Source organism: Mesoplodon bidens (assembly GCF_964165515.1).
Source record: "Mesoplodon bidens genome assembly, chromosome: 7".
Taxonomy (NCBI): domain Eukaryota; kingdom Metazoa; phylum Chordata; class Mammalia; order Artiodactyla; family Ziphiidae; genus Mesoplodon; species Mesoplodon bidens.
Genome location: NC_138164.1, coordinates 53000823 through 53027810, shown reverse-complemented (window position 1 = coordinate 53027810; position 26988 = coordinate 53000823). Strand labels below are relative to the sequence as shown.

Genomic DNA, 26988 nt, shown 5'->3' with positions numbered 1-26988 from the left:
GCTTGACTGGATAACATACTCTTATTAGTAGCTTCCTTTCCCTTTCTTTTTTTTTTTTGCGGTACGCAGGCCTCTCACTGTTTTGGCCTCTCCCGTTGCGGAGCACAGGCTCCGGACGCGCAGGCTCAGTGGCCATGGCTCACGGGCCCAGCCGCTCCGCGGCACGTGGGATCCTCCCAGACTGGGGCACGAACCCGTGTCCCCTGCATCGGCAGGCGGACTCTCAACCACTGCGCCACCAGGGAAGCCCCCCTTCCCTTTCTTAACTCCTCACCCTACTGGTATATCTTGAACTTCCTCAGTAAACTACTTCATATTGAATCCGTGTCTCAGGGTCTGATCCTGGGGGAACAGCCCCTCCAAGGCAAAGCTGGAGAAGTTGGGGCCAAACCTGCCATACGTGACTTAGGCCCTCTGTAGGTTGCTGCTACATCCCTGAGCCCAGTGGTCAGATCCCTGTGGGACCTCTTTCCACACCAGCCCCTCCTGCACCGGGCAGCCCTGAAGAAGGAAGCGGCAGCCCAGCCAAACATCCTTCTAGAGTTGCGGATGCCCCATTAGGATTCAGAGGCGTTCCCCACTTTCTCTAGAGGCCATTGATCCTGGGAGGTGATTTTAATCAGGGCTTTCATCATCTTACAGACGATTCCTTGTTCACTCCTCCCGGGCTCCCTCAGGTCTCTTAACAACATTAGACTGTGGTTTTAGGTTTACATAATTTGGTGCTTAAGGCGCCTTACGACTAGCCCAGAACAACTGAAGTAACTTGTGAAATGTCAGCTTCACACCAGAGCCACCCCTTCCCAGAATGTCCCACTCTGGGTGTGTGGCTGCGCCCAGGGCTTGGCATGGGAGCAGGGGGGTCCAGGAAGGAAGACTGCTCCAGCGGCCTGAGCCCTGGGTCTTTGAAGCCTTGCTGTGTAGACCTGGGTATTCTGCTACTCTTCAAGGAAGTGAGCATGGAGCTGGTCTGCCACCAGGCCAGGTCAGCTGGTCCTGGCCTCCTGGAGCCTGGATATTGGCCCTGCTCAGCAGCGCCTCTCCGTCCAAATGACTACCTAAGATCTTCCCTCAGATGTCTCAAAGGCATCTCACATGCAGCATAGCCAAACCTTAACCCTTGGTCTTTCTCCCCAAACCTGTTCTTCTCCCCTCTCCTGTCCTCCTATCTCAGTAAGTGGCACAATCATTCACCCCATCACTCAAGCCAGAAACCTGAACTTCATCTTTGGTCCTCTCCTCTCCTCCACTCCCTACAACCAATCACCAGCAAATCCAAATATTGGGTTGGCCAAAATGTTTGTTTGGGTTTTTCCATAAGATCTTATGGAAAAAACCAAACAAACATTTTGGCCAACTCAATATATCTCAAATCCATCCTCTCCTCACTCTCTCCAGTCACCACAGTCCAAATCATCATTATTTCTGGTCTGAAGTATGGCCATAGCCTCCCAAATGATTTCCCTGCTTCCATTCACACCTATATCCAAACACTTCACCACAGACTAGCCAGAGAGATCTTCCAAAAATATCAGTCAGGTCATACCTCTCCCCCATTTAAAACTCACCAGTGTTGCCCACTGCACTGAAGGCAATAGTCTACAAGGTCTTATGTGACCAGGCCCCCGACGAATTCTTCAACATCATCTCAAGCCATCCTCCCCGTTCCTTAGCACCCTCCAGCCACATCTGCCTCCTTCTGACTCTGAGAACATGTCAGGCTCTCTCCCACCTCAGGGTCTTTGCATGTGCTGTTCCCTGTGCCTGGAACACTTTCCATGGCTCTTCATGTGGCTGACTCCTTCTCGTCCTTTTATGCTCAGCTCAGAGGGGCCATCTCTAATCATCTAACGTGAACCATGTCCCCCTCTTACACTGATTTACTTCATAACATCCTGTTTACGTACGTCATGGCATTTATATGCTCTGTAATCATTTCATTTGTTTCTTGTCTATCTCCCACCGCAGACTGTGAGCTCCATGAGGGCAGAAATCAAGCCAGTCTCACATTCCCTGCGGTTAGCACACTGGCCGGCACATTGTAGGTGACTGTGTTAGTCTTCTGTTGCTACATAATGAAATACCACAAAATAGCAGCTTAAAACAATGCAAATTTATGATCTCACAGTTTCTGTGGGTCATAAGTTCATGTGTGGTATGGCTGGATTCTCTGCTCAGGGTTTCACTGGTTTGAAATCAAGGTGTTGGCCAGCACTGTAGTGCTCATCTGGGCCTCAGGGTCCTCCTCCAGCCTTACTGGTTGTTGTCACAATTCATTTCCCTGTAGTTGTAGGACTGAAGTCCCTGTCCTGCTAGCTGCCAGCCAGGGCCACTCTCAGCAATGAGAAGCCACCTGCAGTTCCCTCCCACATGGCCCCCCCAGGCAGTGCACAGCACAGATGTTCGCTTTCTTTCAGGCCTCTAGAGGGCACCTCTGTGACTCCCCTTTCTGCAAACGGCCACAGGGAACTCTGCTTTTAAAGAACTCACAAAATTAGGTCAGGCCCACCAAACTGGTTGGGGACCTTAATTACATCAGCAAAATTCCTTCACAGCAGTACCCAGATGAGTGTTTGATTGAATAACTAGAAGAAGTGAGTGCGCACCAGGGGCCAGGAGTCTTGGGGCTCCATCTTGGAACTCTGCCTACACAGTGATCAATACTATTCGCTGAATAAAAAAAAAAAAGAATCTCCTTCTGGCCACCTGTTTGTATAAGCAGTTGGTCCAAGCCCATGTGGGTCCATCTCTAGGTACAAGGCAGGCAGTTAAAAGAAAGAAAAAAAAAAGCCTAGTGGGCAACACTGGAAAAGAGAAGAGGGACACATGGAACTTGGAGCTGAGAAATGTGGGCTCAAGCCCCAGTCCTGCCACCATCTTGCAGTGAGAACTTTGGTGATTCACTATGTCCTCTGACCCTCTATTCCTTCATCTCTAAAACGGGCATAAAATACCTATGCCATAAAATGGAAAAGATTAATTCTATCCATCCATCCATCCATCCATCCATCCACCTTCCACTCACCCACCTGTGCATCCACCCACCACCCATTCATCAATTCATCTACACAACAACCGCCCCCCCTCTCTTCTCTCCCTGCCCCCCTTTCCCTCCCTCCCCCATGGGTGTACCTGGCATCATATGGGAGCCCAATAACTGGGAAGTGGGAGGATGGGATTGATTTTTCCTGCCCCGCAGAATTCAGGAATTCAGGGAGCAGCAACCTCACCTACTGCTGGCCTGATGTATCGTATGTAGGAATGTGGAGCATGTAGGTACAGAGGACAGCCACTGGGCACCTAAGATCATGGGAACTCACTCCACAAAGATTAAACAACAACCGTGAATGTTCTTTTCAGAGAAAATGCCATCACTTCACGCAATGCCTCAGCCTCATGCCTGAGCAGCCCGGGTCAGGAACACTCAGCAAAAAATCTTGTTTTCTTTGATTCTCTGCATTAGTTCTCACGTTTAAGCCAAATGAAATTTGACAACAGAGACAGGAGTGCAGACATACTCGGTCCACAGGACTTAGCCAGAAACCTCTTTCAAAGCGGGGACAGTGTTCCTTTCTTCAGCATCTAAGCACCTTAGGGCAGATGTGGGATGCAATGGCTCCACTGGGCGGCCCGGCATTAAATCCACCCTGCGATGCTGGCATTTTCTGTCGCACCTGTGAGTGTCAGTTGGTGACAAGTTAATTCCTTCCGACTGTCTGGGTAGAGAACTCTCTCTGGACCTCCTGATCTCATCCACAGGATCCTTCGATCAATCCCCTCTGAGACCCAGGTCAGGACACTCTGCCCAGGCAGGAAGCTTGCCTTCACCACTAACCCTGCTGGATATACTCTTTTTCATCTCCATTTGGTTCAGAACCCATGGAAATGCTGACCCCTGATCTAATTTCTAATTCATTTCTGTCGCTCTTCAAATTCACTGGGTCAGGAAGAGTTTAAAGGTTTGGGTTTGTAAAGTTCCAATTCACACTTCTTTTCCCAGATGAGAGAAACATGAGGTGTAGGTTTTTTTCCTGGGTCTTATTCAGCTTTGAAATGCCACGGTTATTCACTCCCAGATGGCAACCACAAGAGCATCAAGCACAGGACCACAAACACACTCCAAGACAGTCCCTCAGGGCTGCAGGTCACAGGCAGTGAAAGAAATGGAGGTGATGCAGCGGAAGAGAATTAGGCAAGCCGGTGAGTGCTCCTGAGCCGTGGCACACCCAGATCACAGCTATCGACACCCAAGTTGGCCCATGGGAAGGCCTGAGCTCCTGCCTCCCTCCCCAGTTTCCTCCCCCACTTCCTGCCCCTGAGAGAGTCCTGCTGAGACGAGCCTGATCAGACTGACACACTCTCCAAGTGACTGTCACACTGTCTGTCTCCTCTGCAGCCTGGTCAGCTTCCCGGGTGCCGGTCACTCCCCTCTCTCACTACTGGCCTGGCCCAGGGTACCTGATACAAGTTGTTTCCAAGATCTCAAGATGCAAGGATGCCACCAAGAATGGCATCCAAGTCCACAACGTAGGAACAAAATCTACACCTTGATTGCATGACTATGTGCTTTTCCAAAAGGATCCATCAGCCCAAAAGGGGCCTCCCTGAATCAATGAAACTAAACTGTGTGGCCTGTGCATTGTGAATGTCTCAACTTGTGCCCACAGTGAAGGGAATCTGCACAAAGCCTGTCTGGACTGGTGGCTTTCTGAGATGTGGGAACCAGCAAGCACAAGAGGGAGAGAGTGTGAGATGGAGAAGTTTTCACCAAGGATGTCTGAGATAAACAGCATCTCCAGAGAAGCTTCTATTTTGCACACTGGGAGTCAATCTGATAGAGGCTGCAGACAGGCAGACCAGGACCATATCTGGCCTGCCCATGTGGCTTATTCAGCCCACCAAACATACAAGTGTGATTTCCAACTTGAAAAAGGTCAGCAGGTCCTGCAGGCTAGGGATAGGCTGGAGCCAGCACTGGCTGCCCGTCCGGGATGAACCTGGGCTCATTCTCTGGTTCACCGCAGTCCCCACCAGTCCTCATTGCCTCACCTCTGCCATTCACGTTATCTGCCTAGCCCTGGAAGGTAACTGAGTTTAGACCCCTGAATATAGTGACAAGGTTAAGCGTCCAGGCTCTACAGCCAGATCCAACTTGGGTTCAAATGTTGGTTCTGCCTTTCTCAGCTGTGTAACCTGTAGCTTTTCCAAGCCTCAGTGCTCTTATCTGTGAAATGAACATGATAATAATAATACCTACCTCATACAGTTGTGCTTAGGGTTAAGCAAAGCAACACATCAAAGATGCTTAGAAATAAATGGTAGCTCTTATTAGTATTTGCCTAGGCTAAGAATCTACCAGCCTGGGGGTGGGGTGTATATATGCAGGGGGAAGAAATTTATTCTGATGATAGAAATCCTAAATAGCTCTGTGCTTAGCCCCATGTTGTCCAAGAAAGGGGGATGCTGCCTTCCCTATGGCTTTGCAAACTCTCTACCCCCATCTCTCTGTCTCCATTTTCATTCAGTCATCAGAGTCACTGATGAGTCATCAGAGTCCTGGTGGGGCACAAGTCACTGGGTGAAGCCTTGTGGGAAAGAGAGAAGAAGGAATCAAAGAGGCCTCTATTCAGGGCTAAGTAACTGCTGAGTCTCAGTTTCCTCATCTATAAAATGGGGAGAAATATTGGAAAAATTAAAGAAGGCAGTGTGTACAAATGCCTAGCACAGTGCCTGGAATGCAACAGGGGACAAGTACATGATCATGCTGACACCTTCCCTAAAATCCAACTAGAAAGACACAAAAATGGAGGCAGCTTCTTTTCTCCACCCTCATATCCATATCCCAATCCCATTCAATCCCCAAGGCCCAGCTCAAAAGCCAGCTCTTCCAGGAAGCTCTCCCAGAACGACTAAGACCTCTCCCTGGGTTTCCCCAGCACTGTGGCTGGTGGCACTTATCTTTTTACATTATGTGTAATGGTTATTTGTCTATAGTTTATCAGCTGCCCTAGGCTGCGAGCTCTCTGGGAGTAGAAACTGTTTCTCCGTCCTTGGATCGTTGATGCTGAGTGTGATGCTTCACACTCTGTGAACATTTGTTGAATGAACGAGTGAGTACGGTTAGCAAAGCACTGGAGCAGGGTCGCTCTCTGGCTCTGCCATTAATCAGATGTGTGACGTTGGGAAACTCATTTAACCTCTTTGGATCTCAGTTTTCCCTCCAGGAAAATAAGGAGCTTGGACTACATTTTAGGGCTACATCTACATTACAACCTGCTTCAAGCTGCCCACTGCCCCATAAGGGAAGCTCATCTAGGTGCGAGAGACCTGCAAAGTGAATCAGGGCACCCACTCCCAATAGTAGGTCAGGTGCTCAGAGGAGATGCACCTAAGCCAGGGGAAGCCACTGGAAGTTGCAGTACAGGGGCCAGGGAGGAACAAACCAACGGAGCCACATATCCTGGTACCCAGGCGACGCCCTCCTTGGTTAGATGAAAATCAAGCTCCCACTCCAGCAGTACAGGCGGGGTCAAGAGGCAACCTTGGGCTGCCTAGTAAAAACCAGCCTTCCAGCAGCGGCTGCTTGACATAGCTTTCTTGCTCACTGATCTGACATCCCCCTGGTTTCTTTCTGTTCAAGAGCCTCTTTCCCTAAAATTCTACTTATATCTTGAGCTCCTGAGATACGGGCTTTTAAAAACAACTAGAATTGAGGCATCTCATTTTTGCATCTGTGCCAAAGGAGAGCCATAGAGTCTGTCCACTGCCTGCCGTTGTCCTCGGTCTAAATCTTATCTGAGGCAGGAACCACATCTGGTTCACCACTGCCTCCCCTGGGCCAAGCTTAGAACCTGGTGCTTGGTTTGTTGAATGAATGCACGTGAATGACTTTAGAAGCAGAAGAGGCGTAAGTCCCTGTGGGCCTGAGCAAACAAGCAAGGCTGTCTCTAAAAAAACAAAAAAATGGAGTGGTTGCCCAATTTATAGCCCCTGGGAGTAGATTAGGGCCCTGGCAATTAAAAACAAACAACCCCACCTCCCCCTCCACTGCAGTGAGCCCACACCTGCTGTTGAACTCTCAGGCCCCAGTCAATTATACTGGCTTCCCCCATCCCCCAACATTATCTCCAGCACAACCTCCCACTGCAACATCCAACCAGGGGGGTGCTAGTCTCCCATGAGCTCTGGAGGCTAATTTGCAGGACAGATCTGGGCAGAAGGCAGCTGGAGTGGCTACAGGTGCCAACTCTTGTCCATGCGCCCCTCTTCTTGCTGAGCACGCAGGCCCTGGAGCTGCTGGAGGACACCTGGGTCGCTCGTGGTTTGGGGTAGCCTTTCAGGAAATCAGTCCCACCAGAAGGCATCCCATACTCCAAAGATTTGATATCAGTAGGAATTATATGATTTGCTGGGTTTTGAGCACTTTTCGGTATTGGGGAAGCAGAGGGGGATGTCTGCTGACAGCACTGCCCGCCGGTCAGCTCTGCTTCCATTGTCAGGACCAGTTTGTCTTCTTTTTTCTTTTTTTTTTTTTTGCGGTACGCGGGCCTCTCACTGCCGTGGCCTCTCCCGTTGCGGAGCACAGGCTCCGGACGCACAGGCTCAGCGGCCACGGCTCACGGGCTCAGCCGCTCCGCGGCATTTGGGATCTTCCCGGACCGGGTCACGAACCCGTGTCCCCTGCATCGGCAGGCGGACTCTCAACCACTGCGCCACCAGGGAAGCCCCTAGTTTGTCCTTTTAAGCTGCTCCAGCTCTGCTTCCACCGTCAGGACCAGTTCGTCTTTTCAAGCTGCTGAGCAAGATAGGCTGAGGGCCAAGGGTGGACAAGGAGACCTCTCCTGCTGGCGGCACTGGGGCTAGGCCAGTATGTCCCCGGCCTTTGCCACGGGCAGCTTGACACCCAGCTGCTGGCAGCAAGGCCCCTGACCCGAGGGCAGGAGACACCTCTCCTGGATCCCCCCACGCTGCTTAAGGCTCCAGCGCCAGGAATTTCCCCATCGACAGATGGTCCCACAGCTGACCAGAGGAAGAGGGCCTTTTGGTATTTGGTTCCTGCTGGCTTTGTTAACCAAATACTGGTCACCTTAGCTAATCTGTAAAGCAAAATGGTCCAAAGCTCCCTTGCTGCAGACTGCTTCCAGGGGGCTCATGAGCTCCAGAGAAGGCAGGCCCTTTGCCCTCCTGGGGTTGTTCTCCTTTGGCAGGGAAGTATGTTGAGGAGTTCCTGGCTCCCGAAGTCAGTTTCCTATACTGGTAAAGGAACACAAAAGGGTGATGAACCACCCACACCATTGCCAGACTCAGGCAGGCTCGGTTGTGTGGCGTGCCGGGACCTCAACAGAGTGGCTGGTGAGGACAGAGAGGAGACTGGCATCACACAGGTTAGAGCTGGAGAAACTGACTGTGCTCTGGGGCAGGCCCACAAAGAGGCAGTGTCCCCAGGGGCCGGGCACACCTAGGCATCACTGACTAAGGATGCTCTTTTCATGGGGAGGGGCTTATCAGTGGGAGGTCCCAGCCCCCAGATGCAGGAACGCAGATGGATCAAACCAGGGGAGCAGGACACCAGCCTGGTAGTACAGGGAGCAGGGTCCAGCCTCTCAAGGAAGAGGGTTAGCCGGGACTAGATGCGGAGCCAGGGGCCTAAGAGTGTCAGAACAAGGCTCCGTCCCAGCAGGGAACTTCTGCCTCTTCAGCTGGGTACCCTGGTGAAGGGCGTAACCTGCAGAACCACGTGGGGTTTGTTCAGAAACTGACATGATGGAATCTGTCAGAGATACTCATCTGATTCCCTTCTCCCCCCACAGTCACTGGGTAAAGGAGGCTCAGCCCTAGGGTCAGGGCTTGAGTGGGCAGGGAGAGGTGGGCAGTTGCTGCCCAGAGCAGCCAGGAGCTCGAGTCATGCAAGCCAGGTCCTCGGGAGAGTGCTGCTGGACAACATGTGAGGACACGAATCTGCGGCCATGGGAAGAGTACCTCTCAGGGTGGCGATGAACAATGAATCTGTCAGTGAGAGGCAGCCCCAGGCAGTACGGAGCAAAAGTGACAGCCTCCAGGGCTCCTGCAGAGTTCAGGACCGGTTGCCTCTGTCTCAAGGCTGGGTACCCTCTCCCGGGCATGTGGGTGGGCCCCAGAAGTCACACTGGTCAAAGGCACAGGAGTGGGGGGTGATAAGAAGCCTTCTGCTGAGCAGGCTGACAGCCCACGTGCCTGGCTGTATAAACACCTTTAAGCTGCCTGAGTCTTAGTGGTAATTAGATTAGCTATATGGGATTCTTTAAGCTCCATAAAGCACAATACTGTCAGACCATTCTTTTTCTCCGCTTTTCTTATTTTTGCAATTGTTCCAGCTGCATGCAAAGCTGTTGGTATTTTTACAGCCTGGAATGAGTATCTCTTGTGTAGGACAGCATCTTTGAAACATTAAACAATGATTAGGCAGGCTCTGGGCCAAGGGACGATGGGGGCTTTGCAAGGAGTGGAGGGGGACCCAGCAGCTGATGGCAAGCAAGCTGGGATCTCAGATTCTATTTCATCACTACACTGTGATTTTCTTACCAACAATTAAAAATAACAATGATTCACAGTTGTGTGGTTACTTGTCATTCAGCAGGATGGCGAAGGTGCTCCAGGTAGTGGTGGAAGGGGCTGAACCACAGTTAGTGGGGACTTGCACACCACCGCTCACACAAGCACACACAAGCCCAGGGTTATGGACTGAGTGTGTGTGCCCCCAAATTCATACATTCAAGTCCTAATCCCCAAGGTGATGGTATTTGAAGGTGGGGCCTTTGGAAGGTAACTAGGTTTAGATGAGGTCATGGGGGTGGAGCCCCCATGATGGGATTAGTGCCCTTGTAAAAAGAGGAGGAGACACTGAAGCTCACTCTCTCTCCACACCCAGGCACCAAGGAAAGGCCACGTGAGGACACAGAGAGAAGGCAGCTGTCTATGAGCCAGAAAGCAGTCTCTCATCGGACACCGAATTTGCTAGCACCTTGATCTTGGACTTCCCAGCCTCCAGAACATGAGAAGTAAACCTCTATTGTTTAAGCTACCTAATCAATGGTATTTTGTTACAGTAGCCTGAATGGACTAAGACACCAGGTGCATACATGCTTGTTCACGGGGCTTACACATGCTCACACACGTAAGTGCACACGCACAGGTTCATATATCCACTCACCCACGTGTTCACATGCACACACGTGTGCACACACACAAGCATATCAACTTCCCCCTATTTCAAAGGAAAGAGGAAGCTGTCCCCCTCTCACAAGGTGACCTAAAGCATGGTTGCCAATTGTACGATTTCCACTCAACTCCGTGCCTAGAAGCCTCTGTGCGATGCGTCCCTCCTTCTTACGAAGCCCCGGGCAGAGCTCCAGCTGAGGAGACAGCCACATTTTTCTCTTCAGTGCCTTCTTTGCCCCTTCCTTCTCTGGCTCCACTGCCCAACATCTCTCTCTGTGGAGTGCACAGAGGTAAGAGAATGAGGACAAAATTCAAGTAAATCTTTTGGAGTCAGAGACCCACAGTGCACCAGAGGCAGCCTTGTTGAATAGTCAAGGGTGTAGGCTCTGAAGCCAGACAGCCTAGGTTCCAATCCCACCTCTGTGTTTGGACACGTTCCTTTCTCCTCTGTGCCTGTTTCCTTGTTATATAAGATGACATTAATCATGGTTCTTACCGTTGCCACAGAGAGCCGATTAATTTATATAAAGTACTTAGAATAATCTCTGGCACATATGTGATCCAGCCGGGCGGGTGGGGGGGGGGAGTAGTGCAGAGTGACTCAAGATTTTTTCTGATCCTAAGCAGACCCTGAAGCTTGGAGCTGGGCAAAGGGGCTGGAGGTGTGGGACGAGTGTCATTCCCAGAAGACAGCTAAGCAGGGCAAATGTCCCAGAGTCACCACAAGCAAACCTGAGGGGCCTGGCTATAGGCTACCACGTGGACATATGGTGCGGACAATAGGAAGACTGGCCACTGGACCAAGCAGGGGCACAGCATGGAGTGGAGAGGGGCGAGCCTTGGCGGGGGTCAGGAGACCTGAGGTCCCACCCTGGCTCTGTTGCTCACAGACTGCAGGGCCCTGGCAAGTCTCTGCCTGATGTGGGTGCTCAGTCCCCCCCACCGGAGAGCCACCTGGGGCTTGACTGGCAGTCTGTCTGCCTCCTGACACCGTGTTGGCAGAGGGACAGCTCCGTTTGGCCTGTCTCTCAAGGCCTGCTTACTTCTAAGCCTCCTCCTGCCAAAAGACATGGAAAGCTTTGAGCAAACGTGGCCAGTGAGAAGGCTGGATCCCTGGGGGAAGGATATCCACTGCCCAGGAGAGAGACGGTTCAATCCCAGCTTAAAGCGTGCAAGACACTGGGAACTGGCCATTCTCTTGTTGGAAGGCAACAGAAGAGGACAAGCATCACGCTGGTGTAGGCTGGGCGAGTTACTGCCAACCAAGCGCTGATCAAAATCTCCAGGGAATGAGATGCTTAAAAGAATATTTGATATCACCATTGCTTTGATGTGCTTTTAGTCACCAAATTCAGGTTCATTTTTGAAATTTCAAGTAGCGTGAAAGAAGAGTGCATGATGTTTTTTAAGGTTATCAAAAGAGGACAGGAGTTAAGAAAGGAAACAGAGAAACTGAATACAGTAAAGGAAGTGGGTGTGGCTGGATTGTGGGATGGGGTGACTCTGGGACAGCTAGTGAGGGAGCCTGAAAGGGCTCATGTTCATTGAGCACCTGCTCTGGGCCAGGTACTGGAATACCTGAGTCATAAGAGAGTATTCACAATATGGGTGGAGTTGGTGAGGCAAGTATTTAGCTGTGAGCTAAAGTACGTGGCCATTAAAAACCCGTTGAGGGAATGAATGAATAAGTAAATGAATGCCAAGAATCAAAGGCAGGGATGACTCTGTCAGCTGCAAATCCTGGTGCTTCCCTCCCTCTGGAGGTCCATAAAGGTTGAATCACTCAGTCCCAGCTAAAGACAATGGCTCACTGGGATTCACCAAAAAGCAAGGTAATTAAAACCAGGAGGCTCTGAGCCGTGGTCCCACCATTGCCTTGAGATAACAAGGAAGAGGAGCCAGGGAGGGGAGAGTTTGTCTCAGAGTGGCAGGGCGGGCAGCCTGGATGCCACTGTCAGGAATGCCTGCAGAGGCTGGGTAACATAGAAGGCTGGAGGCTCAGGTTGGTCATCTGACTCCATGCACAGGACCTGAGTTCAGGTCACGTTGGGGTAACCCTAAGAGAAGCTCCCCTTCTGCTCTGCATTCCTTCCCCTTTCATGCCATCTCCCTGGGATACAGCAGAGAGGTCCCAAGGGCCCCGCCCCAGGAAGAAACACTCCACCCAGCAGTGTCTGCTGCTGAGGCCAGCCCTGAGGGCCCTTAAGTGCCTGCTGTCCCGCACTCCTCAGCTGCAGCATGCTGGACAATGGGGGACAACAATTAGAACTGTGATTCCCAGAGAATGTCCCACTGCATCAGAATGCTCTGGGAAGCTTATTGGAATGCTGATTCCAAGCCTTGTCCCAGACCTACAGAATCAACATGAATTCTTTCATTGAATCAATATTTATTGAACAACTACAAGAACCAGGCACTATTCTAGGTGCTGGAGATACAGCAATGAACAAAACAAATGTCCCTGTCTTCATGGAACTTACACACTGGTAGAGGGAAAACGTACAAATAAGTAAGGAGAGTAACCAAGTGAGTACAGTATATCAGAAGGCGACAGATACTGTTGAGGAAAAGAAGCATGGAAGGGATGAGGAGTGACGGGGTCAGGGCTGCCATTTTAACAAGGTGCCATTTGCAACATTTGAACAAAGGCCTGAAGAGGCAAAGGAACAGATATCAGAGGGTAAGAGCATTCCAAGAGGCGGGGGAAGCAAGTGCAAATGTCCTGAGGCAAGAATGTACCTGGTATGCCTCTCCTTATTTTTAATCAAGATCAAACGTGAGAGTTGGAGACCACTTTAGCAGACTGACAGCATCCTACACAGGCGCCAGCCCCTGAAAGAGTGGAGCTTGTTTCGGAAATTGCTAAGGAGGCAAAGGACTGAGACGCAGAGTCCTACACAAGGACCATCTGCAGAGCCCTCAGTCCTTGGCTTCTGAGGCGGAGATAAAGGTCTCGAGCAGCTTGGATGAAGAAAGCAGTGATTAACTGCCCCTTTTTTATGTCTGTGAAAACACAGGCCTGACCCCAAAGCAAACGTGCCCACAGTCCGGGGGGTTTGGGGAACACAAGGCACCAGCACACACAGAACCTGTGACAGCCGCCTGGAAGACAGCCTGAAAGCTCTGTTCTCCGGCTTCATTTAGAGTTTTAAACACCAGCGTCCCTTCCATCATGCGTTATCTCATTCAAGCCTCCAAACAATCCCAGAGGTAAGAATTATACATCCCAATTCTATAGATAAGGAAAATAGCGTTCACTGAGGTTAAGAACACACAGCTGGCAAGAAGCTAGAAAGAGCTGGAACTGAATAGATGGCCTAATGCCAATTCTGTGCTCTTCCCACCAGAGCGCACTGTTTTAGGGAGGCAAAAAAAAGCCAGGGCTGCCTTTAGGGGCTGCACGGCAGCTATTATTACTACTGTGGTTGTTATTGTTTTTCTTTCTCTCATTTTAACTCACCCTTAGGGCACCCTTCCAACCTTGCTGCGTACGGCACATTCACCACCATTACCCCGTATATCTTCAGAGACCGTGGGGCAGACAGGGCATGGCAAGGCCTGATGTCCCCACAGGGCACGAAAGAAAACCAAAGTGAAAGAGCCCTGGCCAGGAGGTGGCAGAACTGAGCCCGGAAACCGAGTCCGATTATAATAGTTTCATCCCATTTTGCATTTTTTCGCATGACTCCCTGATGGCAGGGGTGGATCTGAGCTGTCACCCCCTCCACACCCTTGGCCCAGGCTGGGCACCGTAGGAATGTTTGTTAGCCCAGCTGAGTTGGCCTGACGTGAAATGAATGAAAGTCCTGTGCTGAGCGGGCTGATGCCCCAGAGGGAGCCTGTCAAGGACACGGCCAGAGCCGCCTTCCCGGCCAGGCTGGGCCCTCAGGCAGCCCTCGGCTAAGGCTAGAGATGGCTCACTTCCTCCAAAGGCTGCAGTCTCAGTGTCTCTGCCACCCCTCTTGAGAGCTCAGTACAGGCTGGTCTCGGGGATCCCCATTCCTGGTCGCCTCCCCAGCCCATCCACACAGGGGCCAACCCCCCTTTGCCTCCAGCCACCTCCCTACTGCCCCATCTGAAGGAGAAAGACTGGCCCTTTCTTCCCTGGTTTCTGTGCCCTGGGTCCCATCGTCTCCTCCCTCCTCAGAAGCCCTGTCCTCACCATGGCCTCAGAGAACTCAGGCACCCCCTCCCCAGACCAATTAAATGACCAGAGCTAAGGCACGACCCTCCTCGCTTTCTTAAAAGCTGCCCAAGCGATTCAGTGTGCAGTCAGAGTCTTGAGGACAACTCGTCTTTCAAACAAGAGAGAACTACAACACAACACAGCACAATACAACAGAACAAAATAGAACCGAATAACATAGACCAATCTATAATAGAACATATCAGAGCGCTTTGCACATTGTAAGAATAACTATTGTTTCTTAAAAGTTTTGTTTCAGTTGCACGTGCGTGTGTATGGGTGCGAGTGGTGTGTCATCCTGGGTCATGACTGGAGACTGGTTAAGTGGTAGAAAACCTCGCTCCAGCTCCTGCCTTAGCTCCCGATTCTCCATCACAGTCAAAATCCCTGATGGAAACGTCTACCTCCCAGCTGCTCTTCATCTTCATCTGGCTTCTGTGGCCCCATCCCCAACCCTGCCCGCCAAGGTATCTGTGACCTGCACCTTCCAAATCTAATGGCTTCTTCCCAGACTGCGTGTCCTTGCCCCTGTCTGTGGGCTCATTCAAACAGAAGACTCGTTCCTGAAATTCTTTCTGTCCGAGGAGTCTGTGTCGTCCTCCAGATTCTCCTGGCTCTTCCCTCTCTGTCTCTCACCAGCTAACCTTCTTCCTCCTAACTCCTGAACACCTTACCTCAGTATCCTCTCAGGCTTCTTCTTTTTGTTGTTGTTCTCCCCTCTTCTCTTTGCTACCCTCTCCTCCCAGCCAATGGCTTCGGCTGCTCTGTGTACAAGACTCCAAATCCACATCCCCATGTTTACCTCTCAAGCTCCGGCTGTGCAGTTGGCCAGCTGTGAGGCAGGCTCCCGGGACTGGAGCTGGGGCTGGGGAGGGGTAATGCTGACAGCACTCAACTCACGGTCACACACTTGACCGGGTCAGGCAGGTGAGGCAAGCTAGGAAGGATTACCATCCCCCTTTACAGAGGAAGAAACTAAGACTCTGAGGGTTGAGGGATGTCTCCCTGGTCACTCATCCACAGTGAGAGGATCCCAGAACCCATGACTTCAGACTTCAGAGTTCTTTCCCTTCACACCATGCACTGGAACTCAACGTGTGCAAAAGCGATGCTGCATACTATTCATTAAAACAGAGGTTCTCCACCAGAGCTGTGCAACAGAATCATCAAGAACGCTCTTAAAAGGAGAGACGGCCAGATTGCACCTCAAACCTACTGGGTTAGAATCTTCTGGGAAAGGCTTTTGTCTGTTTTAGCTTTATATTTTGAATTAATTACAGATTCACAGGAAAGTACCCAGAAATACACAAGGAGGTCCCATGCACCCTTCATCCAGCCTCTCCCAACATTAGCATCTTAAAGAACCGTAGTACGGTATCAAAACGAGGACACGGACGTTGCCACAATGGAAAAGCTTCTCCAGGTCTGTCCAGCAATATAGGCACTCATTCGGGTGTGTGCATGTAGTTCTGTGCAATTTTGTCATGTGTAGCCTTGTGTAACCACCACCACAGTCAAGATGCTGTGCCACCACTGCAATACCTCCCAGAGCTTTGGCTTTGAAAGCTGCCCATCCCTGATGAAGAACACTGCACCCATCCTGCTAGTCCTCTTGCCCCCCATCCAGGGGATGACCATCATCCTCTGAAGCACTCTGGCTTGAGGCTGAATCATCGCTCACCAGCCCTCTTCTGGCCCATCTGACCACAGCCTGTTAGTCAAGAGACCCAGTAGCTGCTTCCTTTATGGCATCTCTCAGGCTCACGCCTCGGCCTCAACCCCACACCCACCACTGCTCCAGAGCCCCTGATTTCTTGCCTGTACTGTCATCTCATCCAGTTCCCTTCTTCAGGACACGCCCCTTGCCCCCAGCAGTAATAAAAACCGCAGCCAAAGCTCTTCATTGCCCAGCCCTGACTGCATCACTCCTCGTACCAAAAACTTTCATGGTTGTCGCCATTTACAAAATAAAGTCCAAACCGTTTAAATTCAATTATGAAATCCCCTGTATCTGGCTCACTTTCCTTACCTAAATTTCTCAAAATCAGTCTCACTTTTCCCCCTCTTTCCCACATGAATGAATGACAAAACGGCCTCCTTCAGGCCATGATAAAGTTCTCACCAAGGGGAAGAAATGAAAGGCTTCAAGGTTTCCTTCTTCCTGGTGCTTCGTTCTTTCTTTTGTGATGTGAGGATGGAGCCTGGGGATGCCTCTTGCTTGGGGGAATATACCATCACCCTTGGAAGGATGGCTCTTCCATCCCTGGCCTCCTTACAGTGTAAGAGGTGAGGGGGCCAGCCAGCACCGGCAGCCTAGTCACGCTGCTGTGGTGTTAGCCACTGGGGAATGGGAGCTTTCTCCACTCCTCGGACCCAAGCAAGGTGATGGCAGGTAGCTGCTCGAGGTCTCCCTCACAATAGACCATCACCTTTAAAACTACACTGCCTATTTGCTGCCACCCTTAGGTGCCTTTTCCTTCCTTCACGTCCATGGAACAATGAGAGCTAAATGATTCATAAGCACTGCCCTTCAGAAAGCTCTAAAATCCCCTTCACAGCATTGCTTCTACACTCGCTTCTACATGATAATAAAATGAAAAGGAAAATTTGCTTATTAAGATTAAAAATATTTCAGGTATCTGATATGTTTCAGCTTTAATTGATAACAAAACACAAATTGCTCATCTGAGCTTCTCATTATAGCAACGGATTCACTGGGAAATTTACTACCTGACATCAGAGAAAACGTTAAAGATAACACAAGCCCAGTGACTCTGTGATCCCGTGACCCAGTGGTCTAATTTTTATGTGACCCAGCAGTCTATTTTTTAAAGTCATGCATTATCCATAGAACATTCATATTAATGGTCCTATCAAGAGCACTGGTTCCTTTATTTTTTTAATTAATTAATTTATTTTATTTATTTATTTTTGTCTGCGGTGGGTCTTCGTTGCTGCTCGCGGGCTTTCTCTAGTTGTGGCGAGCGGGGGCTACTCTTTGTTGTGGAGTTGTGTGTGTTTATCTTCTCATTGCGGCGGCTTCTCTTGTTGCGGAGCACGGGCTCTAGGCACGCGGGCTTCAGTAGTTGTGGCTCGCAAGCTCTAGAGCGCAGGCTCAGTAGTTGTGGCGCAGGGGCTTCGTTACTCTGCGGCATGTGGGATCTTCCCGGACCAGGGCTCGAACCCATGTCCCCTGCATTGGCAGGCAGATTCTTAACCACTGTACCACCAGGGAAGCCCAAGAGCACTGGTTCTTAAACTGTCTCAATACATGGTCTCTAAGCTTGGAGAATATTATGGGGATGGTATATGTGGGAGAAATCAGAAGCCATGGAATATGCACCAAGGGAAAGAGGTAGCTGGTAGTAGCTGGAGAAGGTGAGATGTGATGTGAGGGCTTCAACAAGGGCTTGCTGGCCACCTGGGGCTTTGCTCGGGCCAGATGGAATGAGGAACAGGGCATCCAGAAAAGAAGCTAGACTTTCAACAGCTCTGTTGCTGCCGTTGCATCGTACGTCTTCTACCATCCCCACCATCAACGCCACTATGGCCACCACCACCGGCACCATCATCATCTCCACCATCATCACCACCAACACCAATGGACAAGCTTCCAGGCAAAGGCCAAGGCATGCAGCAAAATGAAATGATGCTTCACAGAAAAGAGTCACTGGAAATGTTCACTGTGTACGTGAAGGGGGTAGAGGTCACGGCTATTTATCTTATCATACTGCACTAGGATGTTGGGGGAGAGAGTTGACAACCAGTGAGGGAAAGCCTGGGGACCAGGCCCCTCTGGAGTGTGGAGAGGGTGCAACTGTGGAGTGAACCTGCCAGAGCGATGACCATCATGAATGTCTCCTCTCTGAGGCAACATCCCAGAGAAGGAAGAGCCATGGAGAGCCTCAAGAAAATGAGAACCCCGGGGCTTCCCTGGTGGCGCAGTGGTTGAGAGTCCACCTGCTGATGCAGGGGACACGGGTTCGTGCCCCAGTCCGGGAAGATCCCACGTGCCGCAGAGCGGCTGGGCCCATGCGCCATGGCCGCTGAGCCTGCGCATCCGGAGCCTGTGCTCCACAACGGGAGAGGCCACAACAGTGAGAGGTCCGCGTACCGCAAAAAAAAAAAAAAGAAAGAAAATGAGAACCCCGAACAGAGGCTGGCCCCTCCGCTCAGATGTCCGCACGGGGCAGGGAGCCAGGCACTCACCATTACTGCTGTTGTCATCCACCAGGATGATCTCCTTGAGCAGGTGCGGAGGTGTGCGCTCGATGGCTGAGTGGATGGAGCGCAGCAGCACAGAGAGTGCTTCGTTGACGAAGATGAACACGATGCTCACCTCTGGGAGGCTGCTGGGGAATGAGAGGTTGCGGCACCTGGAAAGAAGAGTAGCCGGGCACTTAGATCTGTCACTGACTTGGCTGGGGTCACCCCGGGTGCTGGCCCGCCCATGTCTTGGCTCCAGCTTTGCTGGAGGACTCGGGAGTCCAGATTCTTCCCAGGGTCTTTTTCTTGATATACTTAAGATAAGCCCTAAGTGTACAGCAGACAGGCCCTCAACCACTGAAACCGGTTTGCCCCACTACAGAGTCTGAATTTGTCAGTGACTCCCCCAACTGAACAGTTGTACCGTTAGTGCAGGGCCCGGAACCCGGCAGGCAGTCACAGAGTGTTTACTGGAAGAATGACTCCATATTTCTAAATCCAGTAGGATGGGAAATGCAACCAAAAGAAAGTCTTAGTTTTTCCAAAATGGCAGCCAGTGCCTAAGAGAGGCCAGACCTTAGATGACCTGCCTCAGGAGAAAAATATGTCTCCTTCCAGAGACTCCTGCTGCCAGAATCCACTCTGCCTCATTCCAGAAGTCACACTGCCTGGGGCCTCTTCCACCTCTCACTCATCTCAGGGATTCAGCCTCCAGAAAAGGTTGAAGCCAGAGTCAGAGGCTCAACACACTAGAGGACTGGAAGGACAATTCCAACCTCACTTCACAGATGAAGACACTAAGGCTCGGATAGGCTAGGTCCCCGCCATGTATCAGCTGTCAAGATGGCGTCTCAACTCTGGTCTTCTTACATCTACACCAGGGTTCTTCCTTCATGGAGAAGTGGTCAGGGAAGAGACTGCCTCTAACTGTCCATTGCCTCCCTAGCTCCACTGAAACCCTAAAGCCATTTGGAGGTCTCTTATCCAAAGGACAGGAGGCAAAATCATAAAAGTCTGTATGCCATTCTCCATGGGAAGAGGAACATGCAACCCTAAAATCAGATCCCATCAAGAGGCCAGACCATAAGAAGTGCCATGGTTCCCAAGGGCATGCCAATTCCTTCCGTTGCAAGCACTGCCTTTACGGGTAGGAAATCATTGCTGGTGCCCTTCTGTGGCTGAAACTAAATACTGTTCCAGAAGGCATGGAGCTCCCATCTTCAGGATACTTGAATGAAAGGAGAGAGCAGCAACTGTAGCCCTGTCCCAGGTCCTGGGCTCAGAAAAGAGGCTGCCTGCTCCCAGGGAGAGGTTTGATCAGGCCACTGATGGTTCCAGGGGTTCAAGGCTGGTGACCATGTTGCATTGCTCCAAAGTGGGAGGTGCAGCCAGGTGAGAACATGCAATAATGAGCATAATAGCACAGGGCTTCTGCTCATCAGTAATTAAAGTGCTGCAGGATAGGGATGGGTCTGCTCTTCCTTAATGAGGAAGGCTGCAGGATAACCAGCACTGAGCAATTTTAGAGAAATCACAGCGGGGCCCCAGCCTGCTTAAGAGCAGGAGATTAATAAACTAAAATCAGTCTCTATGGTTACGAGAAATTTACAGAAACTTCTCCCATTCTATTTCCAGCTCTCCTTTTCTCTCACCAAAGATAGGTGGGGGAAGGGAAAGAATCAAGCCTTTACCCAAATCTGCTTCCTACTTAGAATTTGAGTAAAGCCATCAGGTTAACAGATTGGTGTAGAATTCATTCACTGTTGTATTTAATGGAATAGATATTTATTGAGTTTCTTCCATGAGATAGGTACTGCACTGAGGGTACAGCAGGACGTGGACAAAGGGCCTGCCCTCATGGAGCTTATGCTTTGATGGGGGAAGCAGGCGAACATGGAAGCAAACAAATGATACAACTTCATGTAAGTGCTGAGATGAAAAGTAATGCGGGGTTGGCGGATAGCGTGGTGCCCTGGCAGCTGTTCTAGAAGGAGTGGTTAGGGAAGGGCTCTGTGAGGGGAGAGGTCTGACCAGAAACTCACGTGGCACGCCACAGTGAGCTGTGCAAAGGCCCAGCGGGGCGAAGGGAACAGTGCTGTGACTAGAGAGGAGGTGATGGAGCGAACCAGCTCATGGAACTGCAGCAAAGGGCAGAAGGAGATGAGGAGGTGGAGGGAGGGACTTAAATGAAGGAGAAACACTGGAATGACTCCTTAAGCTTAACAGACCCTTTGCAAAAATTTGTTGTTGTTGTGAATAGTATTGTTATAACAGAAATTCAAAGGTTGCTGGCTAACAGTCAAATAATGCTTCTGGCTAGTGCTTATTTATGGTTGTCAAGACCAGCAGCTGGCCTTCCCTTAAGCATGGAGACTGACAGAAGTATTAACATACAACCTACTTGCTAACTGCAGTTTCAAAATAACCCTTTATATGGTCAGACTACTAGCACATGACCTTTAGTTTTCTTTTATGAAAGTGTAATGAACAGCCCCTAAAATAAGGTCAATATATCAGTACACTGTCAGTTGACTGTCCGCCCCACTAACTCCACCAGCAGGAAGACTGTGACCCTACGCCTGTCCCCACTTCTCCAGGGGTTTCCTCTGAGTTCTCAGAGCCTCACTATCTGAAGCTTCCGGTGGTTCTCAAGTCTTTTCTGGAGTTAGGAGTTAACTGCCTTCTCCTCCTCTCTTCCCTTCTTAATTCTCAGCCTAACCACTCCATTTCTGCCTTCCAAGGAGACCAAGCTGAATGTCTCCCAGTAACTGGCCACGGCCGTCCTGATGGCTTGAGCAGCTGCTGTGTCTAGGATCTGTCTCCTGAAGATCTTTCTGCAAGCAGAGTGGAAACGTTACTTTTGTTTTACAAGCTGCTAAACTCTGCTGATCACGATTTTCGCATGAAAGACTCTTTCGAACAAGGTTGTTACTTAACAGCCCTTTTGAACAGAACACCTAGGAGGGTGCATCACATTTGTGTGTGTTTATTGCCTGTCTCCCTCTACTATAATGACCCTCCCTGAGAGCAGGGACTTTATTTTGCTACTGTGCTAGCTCCCAACCTTAAGCCAGGGTGTGGCATATAGTAGGTTTTTGGAATTGAACAAAACTAACAGGTTTATTTATTTTTATCCATGCATACTTCGGAGATATTGCGGGTTTGGTTCCAGACCACTGAAATAAGGCAAATATTGCAATACAGTGAGTCACATAAATATTTTGGTTTCCCAGTGCATTTAAAATTATGTTTCTACTACACTGTAGTGTATTAAGTGTACAATAGCATTATGTCCAAAAAAACCAATGTACATGCCTTAATTTAAAATATTTTATTGCTAAAAAATGCTAAGCATCATATGACAACACAAACCTTCAATCTGTAGAAAATGCAGTATCTACGAAGTGCAGTAAAGTGAAATACAGTAAGACGAGATATGCCTGCATAAGGCCTAAATTTCACATGCGTGCCACTGATCTCAGCACGCTCTTTTCCTACAAACCTCCTCCCTCTGAAGGAGAGTCAGGTCCTCTCCCAGCAGCAGGCCCTTCCTCTTCCACCCTCCCTCCCCTGGATTTGTGGCCCCAACTGCTCACTTTCAGTCTCCAGCAGGCTCTCAGTTCCTTTGCACTGTAATTAAGTGATGCCTCCAGGCCAAACGTCCTGACCTCCTTAAATCCTTCCTTCCTCTCCTTCTCTCCTGGGAGCCGCTCAGGGCCCTCCCAGGAACAGCCACGGTGCTGTTTCTCCACACCTCATGGCATCTAACCTAAACCTGGGTCTGTGTGAGCAGGCAGGTGAAGGGTAGGCAGGTTAAGAAAGACGAGGTGGGGTAGTTTATAGGGAGAGAACATTGCAGGGGAGGGGGACGAATAGAGCCACCCAGATGCTGACCCAGCTGTGCCCCGACTTGCTGTGTAATCCTGGGCAAGCCACTTCCCTGCTCTCCATATCTTGTCACAGATTAAGGGAGGTAGAAGCAATGATCAGAGGTGTCTTCTCTGTACAATTCAGGATCTTCTATCTCACATGTGGTCAATGGAAGATGTCTCACTAAAGAAATAGCTTGCAAACTTTCTCTCCCTCCTAGCCAGTGCCTGGTCGTCACCAAATGCCACAAGACACATACATCCCCTTACCACTGTTGTGACTAGGCAGGGTGACCAACTTCATCCTGGTCTGCCCAGGACTCTCCCAGTTTCAACACTGAGAATCCCAAGCACACTGGGATGGGTTGGTCATCCTATGACTAGACCACAGCTTCCTGATGGTAGGGACAGGTTTTGCTCATGACTGCATGCCCTCTGCCCGGCACTGTTCCTGGCCATCAGCAGGCATTCAGCCTGCATCTCTTGAATGAACTGATGGCATCCTTTTCAAAGTCCCCAACACACACACATTCACACAGTATGATTGCAACCTTTGTTTCAACATCAAAGCAGAACTTACATGGCTGAGAGGAGAGGCCAAAAGAGGGAAGAAGAACAGCACCTCAGGTGAGATGTCTGCATACCTGCCGGTCACACTCACCATCATCACCGCCGGATACTGAACTCAGGACAGAAGCCTGCCTGCAGCGGGGCAGCCCAAGGCCTTCCAAAGACACACACGTCCAAGAGGGTTGTTCCAGACCCGAGCCCAGCAATTCTGTTCCCGAGTCCGGCCACTTCACCCACAAACCATCACCAGCCTCTGCCCGAGGGCTGTGCCTCTCATATTCACACACTGAGATGTTCTCCCCCAGCACCTGCATCCTCCTGGGTCTGGCCAGCACAGCCTTTTCTCCCAGAGCCTGCCGTCCCCCCCTGCTCTGGTGTCTGCCTCTGTTCTCCCCTTCTCCGCTTGCCTCTCCAGAGAAGGGCCAGGGGACGTGAGAATCAGAGGAACCACCAGGTTTACTGGCCCTTCCCTATTTGTGCTCCTTGAGAAAGCCTGACTGTACCAGACCGGTCCCTTACACATTTTGAGAAGAGGTACACTCTCCTGTAAAATTAACCATAAACGTTCCCTTTTTATTTTATTCTTGTTCAAAGTTGAGCCATTTTCCACTAGAGATAAAAAACAAGGCATTCCTGAGAGGGGAGTACTATGGCTGTCTAATAAGCCAGGACTGATGGTCATGATAAATTCAACTACATCCATCTCTGCACACAGAGGTGGTGTGGGTATGGAAGCGGCTATGTAGGGAGCCTCCCAGCAGAGCTCCCTGACACCCCTTGGAGCTGCTTATGAGGCAAGTTTATATCAAAAGCCTTAGCGCTGCCACTACCTGCGAGAGGCAGGGAAGCAGTAGCAGACTAAGGAAGGCCGTGCCAGGCGCCCTGCCACTGGGTACCGCCCAGGGCAGCAGCCAGACACCCCCACATTGGACCGATGGATTCTCCCCTCCCTGTGACCTCGGCAAATCTACGAGCTCCCGGTCCATCAGAGCATGACTCATGGAGGCTGCTTGACCTCTTCCAGAGCGAACATCAAAGTAGAATGTGAGCTGTGGTCTGCCGGCCAATGTGTACAGGGAACCAGGTCCAACTGTGCCTGGATTCTGGGAGTGGAGGAGGGACCGGCCTGGACCAAACAGAGAGAAGATGACACTCCCAGGTACCCACTCCCCTGAGTGCCCGAAGCCCCTCTTTCTTCCCAGGTTTCTCCTAGAGAGACTCTACCCTGTACCCGTGGTGAGCACACAAGGGTTCAGCTGTACCATTAGCCACCTAGAGCATAAACCCTGGGATCAGCAGTGCCTGCTCATCCCTTACAGCTGTCTGTGTCCTCACTCCGGCCTCCACCCTTCTACCTGTACCCATAGGACTTGCTTGATCCTCCTCTGGCCTCACTTGGGTACACTTCTGGCTTCTTCCAGAACTTTCCAGATTAGATAGGCTCCCAGCCTGCCAGCGACCAGTCTGTTGGGCTTAATGAGAGCCGAGGATGAGGGCAATATGGGGCTTCTCACTGGGCATGAGTGCAGTCAAGACTTCCGCTCCCTGTGCCTGGCACCTCTATCACCACAACCTCTGGAGCGCAGAGACTGCACGGTACAGCTACCCCTACTGCCCAGGGACTCCTCACAGGATATCTGGAAGTAACAATAGTACTAATTTCCATTTACTGAGCACTTATGATTTGCCATAAACCATGCTAAGAGATATACGGATGTTTTTACTCTTTTTCCCTGCTCTGAACTTTATTCCTTCCTACAGTCTTATATAGTAAACATTTTATCCCCATTTTACAGATGAGGGAAATAGGGCTGAGGTAGTAGGTTATCTTCCAGGGCTTACACCTGGGCTCATTTGCCTCCAAAGCCAGTACTCATAGTCCCCGCTAAACTAGGGTCTGTACCTTCTTTCCACACCCACCCAGAGATTCATCTGTCCAGACACTGGTGTTGTGATAACCCAAAGACCTGGTGGAGGGAGGGGCAAAATGGAAGTCACTCCAGGTCAACTCTGATGAAAGATGGGGCAGATATAGTGTGTCTAATAGGATGATGTGGACTAACATGATAAGATACTACTGGGCACGTGAAGCCTAAAATTGTCTTCCTGTCCCATTGCTCCCATTGAGATAGACCCTCCCCATATATACTCCTTGTATGAAGCTGTCTGTGTCCTCTGCCAGGTGGCCTTACCATTCCGCCCAAAACTCATGGGACCAGAGACTGCTTCCTGAGCCCCAAGTAGCCTATCGATGGGCTGGCGGTCAGTGTACAGAGCAGTCTAGCCCAGGAGCTCCTATAGCCGGATCTCATAATATTGAAGAAGGACCAGCAGCCCTATCAAGCCCTCTCTCATGGGGAGGTTGAACATGAGGTACCCTAAGAAGACGGAAGCAGAAATGATGGGGGAGGAAACAGAACACTGTCACTGAGTGAGCTGCAGATGTGGACAGTCACTGTTAGAGACACGGCACTCTAAGAGATGAACAGAGAGGATGCAGACTCGAGCCTGTCCGGGATGTCCTGAGCCACGCTGCCCTCCTCCAGAGCCTGGATATGTGGCTTCCGCTGGTGTGATTACGTGACTGTGTAGAAACGGGCCTACAAAGAATCCCAGCCATCTGTGGTCATCTGAGTGAGTTCAGTGCCTTCCTCCATGAAAGCACACCCTAGCAAAGAAAGACCCACTGCACTTCCTGGACTGGGATCGGATCCCCCTGTTAGGCTCTCACAGCCTCTTTCCTTTTTCTTATATGCTATGGCAACGTGTTTTTACGTGGTTATTTAACAGACGTCAGTGTCTCCACTCAACTATAAGCTGCATGAGGGCAAGACCATATCTGCTTTGCTCACCAGGTCCCCCTTGTGCCTCAAACAGTGTCCAGCACAGAGTACAAACTCAGAAAGCACTGGGTATCTGGCTGAACGAACAAATGAATAAATGCTCAAATAGCAGACAGTGGAATGAATGCAGGCCTGGGAAAGCTTTGTGGGTGGGAATCCCACTGCGGCCTGACAGAATGGGAATCATGGAGTTGAACACATACTCCCTGCCTGACCACAACAATAAGCCCAGATCATCCAATAAGCCAGAGGGTGCATGGAGCTAGTGGGGCTACCTAGTGCAGTCAGGGGCTTCGGGGGCCTGGCAGGAGGCCACGTCTGGCTCAGATGTGGAGGAGACAATGGACATCTGAGAACAGGAGTTTTAACAGTCTGCAAGGCAAAAGAAATGGGCCACAGCCTGATCCTGGAAGAGCATCTGACACCGGAATCACTACAGGTAAACTTCTAAGTAGATGTGATCATCAAAATGTCCAGCTTTCATCCAGAGGCAGAAGTTCTACAAGGGGACTCTGTTGATTTAGAGAAAGGATCTGCTACGTCAAATGTAGATTGTAAGTGGAACAAGAGGGAAATGAATCAATTAAAATGTAAACAGCCAACGGGAGGCAGGGTCATCATTTGTTCCTAAAACATCTTATTAGAAATCCAGGGAAAATGGGGTCCCTGGGACTACATGGACAGCCACCCACGGAATAATAAAAGTCAGCTGGCTCTGGTGGAAAAATCACACAAGGGACCGAGCATCTCCTTGTGGGAAGTTTGTGGGTGAGTGGGCCAGGCCAGGGGCAAGGAGCGCTGAGGAACGTGGGGTAAGGGAAGGCAGTCCTGACGGGTGGGAAAAAGGAGGACAGGGCGTCTTTGCTCTCCAGCAGAGCCTTGCTCCGGCCTCTGATGCCCAGAACTCTGGGGCTGGGGAGAAATCAGTCTGTCCTACACTGCCTAGCTGGCCCTCCTCACCTAGTGCCAGGGTGGAAGGCCTGTCCCGTGTGGCTCCTTGTCCACTTTGTGGTCCTTCTGGTACTTAAAGTCAAGACCATGTCCCCCAGGCCATCTCTTTTACAAATCAGAGACCCAGATAAAAAGTAGCAAAAAGTTAAATAGCAGTTACTATGAT

At 50.5% G+C, this 26988-nt stretch overlaps 1 protein-coding gene across 2 annotated transcripts in view; it reads right to left on the bottom strand.

Moving 5' to 3' along the window:
• The window catches only part of GALNT18 (polypeptide N-acetylgalactosaminyltransferase 18), a 352781-nt gene that overhangs the window by 138873 nt on the left and 186920 nt on the right, over positions 1 to 26988 (bottom strand). For both annotated transcript variants that reach the window (XM_081239978.1, XM_081239977.1), the window contains exon 3: positions 18593 to 18759. In XM_081239978.1, coding sequence (XP_081096104.1) covers positions 18593 to 18759 — 167 coding nt within the window. The remainder of the gene's footprint in view (positions 1 to 18592; positions 18760 to 26988) is intronic.